The sequence below is a fragment of the Podarcis cretensis genome (genome assembly GCF_951804945.1).
Source record: "Podarcis cretensis genome assembly, chromosome: 2".
Classification (NCBI taxonomy): domain Eukaryota; kingdom Metazoa; phylum Chordata; class Lepidosauria; order Squamata; family Lacertidae; genus Podarcis; species Podarcis cretensis.
This window is the reverse complement of record NC_137171.1, coordinates 108,380,685-108,388,956: the sequence shown is the minus strand read 5'-3', so window position 1 is coordinate 108,388,956 and position 8,272 is coordinate 108,380,685. Positions and strand designations below refer to the sequence as shown.

Below are 8,272 nucleotides of genomic sequence, written 5' to 3'. Positions count from 1 at the left end.
AAGCAATCATATTATTTATAGAGGTTGCTTAGGGAAAAGATATTTATACAGCCAAGGTGTGTCACCATCACGACAGCATAGCAGTGTGAATTTGGAGAGTAACGGGGAAGTCTGCATTTGTGTAATCAATGAATAAAGTCCCAAAGGGGAGGAGTGAGGGAGGAACATGGCTTGAACTCAGTCAGGAGGATAGATCACCCAGATGTGGCCTGTGTATCGTCCTACCCGGTGCTTTTTTTCTGGGGGGACGCGAGGGGCATACACATACCCCTAAACATTTTGTGAATCTACGTTTGGCCTCATTGAGGGACAGTATTTCAATTAAAAAAAAAAAAAAAAAGCACTAGCCCTACCCATGCACATTCTTTCTGTATTGTCGCCCCATAATTTTCCACAGCTTAGGACAGTGGTTCCCAGAGTGGGCACAGGCTGTGGGATTAACCAGAGGGTGCTAGGAGGCAAGAGAACAGCAGGGGCACTGGGAGTATAACTATCAGAATTTGAAAAGCTGGTATCACTTCATCAAGTTCATCGATTTTACTGAATTAATTGAACTACGGTAAATAGTTTTAACTGGATTTTGAATAAATGTGCAATTGATTGTTGCTGTTTTGAATTTTATTGCGTTGTTATCTTCCTTAGTCGGTCATGCAAACCACTATTCTGAATACTGTCGTACCTCTGCTTCTGAACACCTTGGAAGTCAAACGTTCTTTTGGAAGCCGAACGTCCAGTGGGGCTTCCATGGCTTCTGATTGGCTGCAGGAGCTTCCTGAGGCCAGTCAGAAGCCGCTCTTTGGTTTCCGAACGTTTCAGAAGTCGAATGGACTTCTGGAACGGACTCCATTCAACTTCTGAGGATTCGACTGTGCAGTGGAACCTCGGTTGTCGAACATCCATTCTGGAAGACTGTTCGACTTCCGAAACGTTTGATAACCGAGGATCAATTGCTGGTCGCCTTTTTTTTTTTTTTTAATGGACTTCCGTTCGACTTCCAAGGCGCATTCAAAAACAGAAGCATTCGCTTCCGGGTTGTCAGCATTCGGGTTCTGAAGTGTTCGGCTTCCGAAGTATTCAACAACCGAGGTTCCACTGTAATGCTTTTTATAGAGTGGGACTGTAGGAAGCACTGAGGATGAGTCTATGGAACCAAGTGGGCAGCAGCCCCAGGGAATCTGGGAACCACTGGCTTAGAAGTCCAGAGTATGGTACAGGCAATCCTCGTTTTGTGTAAGGGTTTAGTTCCGGACCTCTGTGCAGGTCAGCAGACTGCATGTAAGCCTTTTTCACTCCTTTTTGTGTCGTCTATATGACATTTTAGGGCTATTTCTGGGTTTGGTGCCCTGCATGTGAGTAATGTGAGGAATAAAATCAGATGAGCTTATGACAATAAAACTCATGAGAGTTTAGCATATTATGCTTGTCACAAATACACACACACACAACAAATGAAAAGAAAAAGCCACATGTTTTAACTTTATTCTCTTCTTTGAGGTTCTTAGAAATGTGATGAGATGCTACTTGAAATTTGTTTTACATGCAGTATTTCTTTTGAACAACATAACACCACAATGTGCAACTTACCTAGCATAAATGTGTGGTCATGTGTCATTTAAACCTCTTTTTAGGACTGCCATAATTACTTCCTGACTTTACCTTACTAGATTGCCCAAAACACAAGTTGGCCCTCGTGCGTCTGCTTTATTAGGGTTGCCAACTTACTAAAACTATGTTTAAAAAATACAATATACATTTAAATGTGACATTCTCGCTTTTGGCTTGAGAAACTTTATTTGAAAAGCATCACTCACGATTACAATTAGATGGTATAGCAATAACTGCAGAAATCAGTTTCTTGCACAACAGCAATTATTATTTGCTGAAGTAATAGTTTTGTAATGTTTAGCGACATTACAAAACTATTACTTTAGCATATAGATCACACCAACTTCATACAAAGAGAACAATGATTGTACATACTATGATTTGCCAATGCAGGGGGAAAAGAAAATACATAGCCTACTTAAAATTAAAAATCTATCATAAAGGATAACCCAGGCTTCCTCAACCTCGGCCCTCCAGATGTTTTGAGACTACAATTCCCAGCATCCTTGACCACTGGTCCTGCTCTCTAGGGATCATGGGAGTTGTAGGCCAAAAACATCTGGAGGGCCGAGGTTGAGGAAGCCTGGGATAACCAGAGAGTGAGTTCAGCATTCTTTCTGCTACTAACACAAATTGAGTAATCATGAATCGATACATTAGAGAGAAGTGATTATTTTTGAAGGACATCAAATTACATAGAGTGGTACTTCAGGTTACATACACTTCAGGTTACAGATTCAGCTAACCCAGAAATAGTGCTTCAGGTTAAGAACTTTGCTTCAGAATGAGAACAGAAATCGTGCTCCAGAGGCGCGGCGGCAGCAGGAAGTCCCATTAGCTAAAGTTGTGCTTCAGGTTAAGAACAGTTTCAGGTTAAGAATGGACCTCCGGAACGAAATAAGTAATTAACCCGAGGTACCACCGTACTAGGTATATTATATTCAATTTCTGCTTCAGCAGCTGCCACTCATCCTCATCAGGGAAGTGATTCTTCCTAAACAGTGCAGGACTGGTGAGGAAGTAAAACTCCTTATAGCTGCAAAAGGAGAAGGTGGAATAGTGCCGTATTTCAAAACATTTCCTAAATCAGCATCAGGGTCAAAAAGGCAAAGCTATCTAAGGATGAAGCTGGAATAATTCTAGGGCCAGTCAAGCAAAATCATAGTTTAGCATGCTGAGAATGAGCCATAGCAAGCATCAGCTTCACACACGCCCTACCGTTGTTCATCAATCAGTCATTTATTGTGTTTGACTAAAAGCCCTTACACATTCAATTACAGATCCAGCATGTCAATTAAAACCCGTTAAAATAAATCCAACCTCTGAAAGCAAAGGAAGCAAACTATACTTGTGTCCCACACTCTTGGCTGGGCCTTCTGTTGTCTAACAACATACCTGAAGGTGAACTTGCTATAGGAGTCATCCACATAACCGCTTGCCCATGTGCAGTCTAGAAGATGCCACTTTCCATCAAGATAAACAGCATTCCAGGCATGGCGGTTCTTCCCTTTAAAGTCGTCATTTCTGCAGCTGCCTACCAAATATTTGCATTGTATCCCTGCAACTCTGAGGGATAAAGAAAGGCATTCAGGAACCTCATAGTTGTCATAGTTTGAAAGCGTAATGCCGGTGGTCAACAAAAGAGGTTTGAAGACTCTCTCAAGGCAAATCTAAAAAAATGTAGTATAAACACCAACAACCGGGAAACACTGGCCTGCGAGAGCTCGAGTTGGAGGACAGCCTTTACCAATGGTGTCATGGGCTTTGAAGACACTCGAACTCAGGACGCAAGGGAGAAACGTGCTAAGAGAAAGGCACACTTGGCAAATCCACACCGTGATCAACTGCTGCCTGGAAACCAATGTCTCCATTGTGGAAGGACGTGTGGATCCAGAATTGGCCTCCACAGTCACTTATGCTCTCATTGTTAAAACCATGTTTATGGAAGACAATCTTACTCAACTACGAGCCATCGCCAAAGAAGAAGAAGAAGAAGTCAAGGGATTGTGGTTGCTTTCACTACTTTTTTTGATTGGAATAGTATTAGTATTAATATATATTAGTATTTATTAGTATTATTATCCCACTGTCATGTGTGGAAGAGACCCATTAAAATCAAGTTTGTCATTCTCCATTGAATTCAATGAATCTACTCCAACTTGATACAACTGTACGTATGCATTTTTACTTCAGCATTCATAATATAAAATAGCGGGAGCAGGGACCTGTGGTTCTCTAGATCAGGCTTCCTCAATCTCGACCCTCCAGATGTTTTTGGCCTACAACTCCCATGATCCCTAGCTAGCAGGACCAGTGGTTAGGGATGATGGGAATTGTAGTCTCAAAACATCTGGAGGGCTGAGTTTGAGGAAGCATACTCTAAGATCTCCCATCATCCTTGCCAAGTAAAGGCTTCTTCCCATGATGGCTGGGGTAATAGGATTTACCTGCACATTTCTTCAAAGAGTCGAGCATATCCACTACAAATAGCCTTTCCTGACTGAAGGACATCAGCTGGCTTATAAAACGCCTTATCTCTGTTACGGTAGCCTTCCACATCATATTCTGGAGAAATAAAGACACTTGTGAAATGTCGCCCTTGAGTCTGCAATGCTCAGTGAATGAGGGGCTGCAACAACCTCACGTAAAAGGCTACAGTGGTACCTCAGGTTACATACGCTTCAGGTTACATACGCTTCAGGTTACACACTCCGCTAACCCAGAAATAGTGCTTCAGGTTAAGAACTTTGCTTCAGGAGAAGAACAGAAATTGGGCTCTGGTGGCGCGGCAGCAGCAGGAGGCCCCATTAGCTAAAGTGGTGCTTCAGGTTAAGAACAGTTTCAGGTTAAGAACGGACCTCCAGAACGAATTAAATACTTAACCCGAGGTACCACTGTATTCCATTCCACACGTCTGCTTGTCCTATCCCATACCTAGGAAGCATGGATCCGAATGGTTTTCTGTTTCCCCCGCCATTTTCCCTGGGAAAGCCCACGCTTTAACACTGAATCAGAGCAAACATCAATCCACAGAAAACCCGATGCTCTGATTCAGCAGTAAAAATTGGGTTTTCCTGCGGGAAAGCAGCAGGACAAGTGAAAGTCTGGATGCATCTTCCTTGGTTGGCCATCAAAGCCCAATGTGTTACTGGATATCTGCTGGAGATCTGGATTCATGGGGGCAAGACTGTGATCAGTGCTGGATTTATGTATAAGCTAAACAAGCTACCATGGTACCTCAGGATAAGAACTTAATTCATTCTGGAGGTCTGTTCTTAACCTGAAACTGTTCTTAAGCTCCTGCTGCTGCCGCCGCGCCACCGGTGGCAGACGATTTCTGTTCTCATCCTGAAGCAAACCTCTTAACCCGAAGTACTATTTCTGGGTTAGCGGAGTCTGTAACCTGAAGCGTCTGTAACATGAAGCGTCTTTAACCTGAGGTACCACTGTATAGCTTAGCACCCCACTCTCTTGGGGGGCCCAAAAAAAATTAAAGGAAAAACACAATTGGATGTATATTTCCAAATTATAAGATAAAAAACAAATAAAATAAAACCTACATACAGCCACAGTGTTTTGTGTTGTGTAGGCTCCTATGATGTAAGTCATGGGCCCCGCCTGCTAGCCTGCTCCCTCAAATATCACTGGTTTGTTCATTTCTATATATAGGGTGCCTACATTCTGCTATTTATAGTTATTAGATTATAAGTCTTTGTAAATTGTGTTTCTAAAGGAACTTTTGTTATTGCCAGATGCCAATGTGTTTGCATTATTAAGTTTGTTATGAATAAAAAATCATTTTAAGTTAGAGCTGAATAATTATTTCACTATTAATATACTTCTTCTTAATTGTATTTCAGTTCAACAATTACTTTGATAAATTACATATTTTGTTATGTGCAAATGGCTTTAGATACCTATTAGGTCCATAAATTGCCATATAGCATATATTCAACACAAAAAGCAGCAACAATTTGTTGTTGACAAAGGACAGCTGGACTTATAAAGGGCCCCATTACCTTCAGTAGCTTAGGGCCTCATCAAACCTAAATCCGGCCCTGACTGTGATACAGGCTGATCTTTAAATTCTGGGAGCTGTTTAGAGACAAGGGGACCCCAACATGCAAAAGTTGGCACCCCCACCTACCAATATGATGGCAAATCCACATCCAAATTGCTCGCACTTTCTCCAGGTCACTGTGGGCTTTCTCGTGCAAGGCACTCACCAGGTTTTCCACACTATCCTTGAAATTCACCTGTTTCACAAAAGGAAAATAGATTCAGGAGCTGTTGACATGAATAAGGAGTACCCAGTTCCTTTTTTCTGTCTAAGCCTGACACTTGTTTAAAGAAAATGTGGGGTGCATTTTTACAGGCACTTACAAGAGGGTCAGTCTTGCTGAACTCAATGGGGCTACTCAGTGAGTAAAACTGCACAGCTGGTCAATCAAATGTATGTGTTTTAGCTGATTGATCAATTAGTGTCTTAAATTTGACAAAAACTTGCCCCTGGGTAAAAAGTATTCTGAAAGATGCTTAAGCTTTCCTTTTTCTTGGGTACACAGGTGTACACCTGAAAACAGGTGCTCTATTGTGTTAGAACATGTGCAAGACAGGAGCATGTTCTTTTGTGACTCACAATGTTCCCCATTGCCTCCTATCAGGAGAGCACACTGGAAGGTACAGTGGAACCTTGGTTCTCGAATGGCTCAGTTGACGAACAAATCGGAACCCGAACGCCGCAAACCCAGAAGCTAAATGCTTTGGTTTGCAAACTTTCTTTGGAAGCCGAATGTCCGATGTGGCTGTTGGCTATTGTTTCTGGGGCGCCTGCACCAATTGGAAGCCGCGCCTTGGTTTTTGAACGTTTCGGAAGTCGAATGGACTTCCGGAACGGATTACGTTCAAGAACCAACGTACCACTGTACTATCAAATTCGAAATCCACATGAAAAAAAACCTCAGCATTCTAACAGATTCCTTAGGTAAAGGTAAAGGGACCCCTGACCATTAGGTCCACTCATGGCCGACTCTGAGGTTGCAGCCCTCATCTCGCTTTATTGGCCGAGGGAGCCGGCGTACAGCTTCCAGGTCATGTGGCCAGCATGACTAAGCCGCTTCTGGCGAACCAGAGCAGCACACGGAAATGCCGTTTACCTTCCCGCCGGAGTGGTACCTATTTATCTACTTGCACTTTGACGTGCTTTTGAACTGCTAGGTTGGCAGGAACAGGGACCGAGCAACGGGAGCTCACCCCGTTGCGGGGATTTGAACCGCCGACCTTCTGGTCGGCAAGTCCTAGGCTCTGTGGTTTAACCCACAGCGCCACCCGTGTCCCTTTACCACCCACGTCCCTTTAAGCAGATTCCTTAGGTAAAGGTAAAGGGACCCCTGACCATTAGGTCCAGTCGTGACCGACTCTGGGGTTGCGGTGCTCATCTCACTTTATTGGCCGAGGGAGCCGGCGTACAGCTTCCGGGTCATGTGGCCAGCATGACTAAGCCGCTTCTGGCAAACCAGAGCAGTGCACGGAAACGCCGTTTACCTTCCTGCCGGAGCGGTACCTATTTATCTACTTGCACTTTGATGTGCTTTCGAACTGCTAGGTTGGCAGGAGCAGGGACTGAGCAACGGGAGCTCACCCCGGCGACCTTCTGATCGGCAAGTCCTAGGCTCCGTGGTTTAGCCCACAGCGCTACCTGCATCCCTAAGCAGATTCCTCAGAGGACTATAATTCAACACTGTATATATCACAATAAGAGATAGCATACCTTCAATGCATGGGCATCCAGTTCCTTAAACTGCATCAAGTCCATCACTACCGATTTCCCATCAGATTGTTTCTCGGACAGAGTTGATCCTTGTTCTCCTTTCATCTTGAAAGGCTACAAAATGGTTATTCTTGGGATGAGACAATATGTACATTAAAACATATATTGCAACGCCCACCATCCCTGACCCTTAGCCATGCTGGCTGAGACTGATGGGAGGCAACACCATCTGTATGGCCACAGATTGCCCATCCCTGATATTTTATTTTTATGTCAGTGTGACTGCCATAGCAGTGGTGGGGAACCTGGGGCCCTCCAGAGATTGCTGGACTCCTATCAGGCCCAGCAAACTTGGCAAAGGGATGATGGGAGTTGCAGTCCAATAACCTCTGGAGGGTGACAGATTCCCCATCCTCGTCTTAGTGAATGGTGGGAATTGTAATTTGTCAGGGGTGCTAAATGCCTCTGTTGGAGATTCCGAGCCGCCTTCAAAGAACTACAGTGGTACCTCTGGTTACATACGCTTCAGGTTACAGAGGCTTCAGGTTACAGACTCCGCTAACCCAGAAATAGTGCTTCAGGTTAAGAACTTTGCTTCAGGATGAGAACAGAAATTGTGCTCTGGCGGCGCGGCGGCAGCAGAAGGCCCCATTAGCTAAAGTGGTGCTTCAGGTTAAGAACAGTTTCAGGTTAAGTACGGACCTCCGGAACGAATGAAGTACTTAACCTGAGGTACCACTGTACAGTCTTACCTTGGAAGCCGAACGCCTTGGCACTCGTCCATTTTGGCTCCCGAACGCCGCAAATGTGGAAGTGAGTGTTCTGGTTTGCAAACATTCTTTGGAAGCCGAACATCCAGGGTGGCTTCTGCGGCTTCCAATTGGCTGCAGGAGCTTC

The 8,272-nt window shown here is 44.1% G+C and overlaps 1 protein-coding gene across 1 annotated transcript; it reads right to left on the bottom strand.

The window, feature by feature from the left end:
• Nucleotides 1-1,760: 1,760 nt before the first annotated feature.
• LOC307209023 (kyphoscoliosis peptidase-like) lies at nucleotides 1,761-7,574 on the bottom strand. The gene is made up of 5 exons (XM_079964109.1): nucleotides 7,376-7,574; nucleotides 5,753-5,861; nucleotides 4,053-4,170; nucleotides 3,001-3,171; nucleotides 1,761-2,641 (listed from the first exon to the last, which is right to left on the bottom strand). Exons 1-5 carry the CDS (start codon nucleotides 7,478-7,480, stop codon nucleotides 2,479-2,481), a joined length of 666 nt encoding a protein of 221 aa, XP_079820235.1. The 5' UTR covers nucleotides 7,481-7,574; the 3' UTR covers nucleotides 1,761-2,478.
• Nucleotides 7,575-8,272: the final 698 nt, after the last annotated feature.

Coding starts and splice junctions, on each gene's coding strand:
- LOC307209023 (XM_079964109.1), bottom strand. CDS start 7,480: ATGAAAGGAGAACAAGGATCAACTCTGTCCGAGAAACAATCTGATGGG. Junction 3,172..4,052: donor CTCTTTGAAGAAATGTGCAG/GTAAATCCTATT, acceptor TTTATCCCTCAG/AGTTGCAGGGATACAATGCA. Junction 2,642..3,000: donor TATAGCAAGTTCACCTTCAG/GTATGTTGTTAG, acceptor CTCCTTTTGCAG/CTATAAGGAGTTTTACTTCC.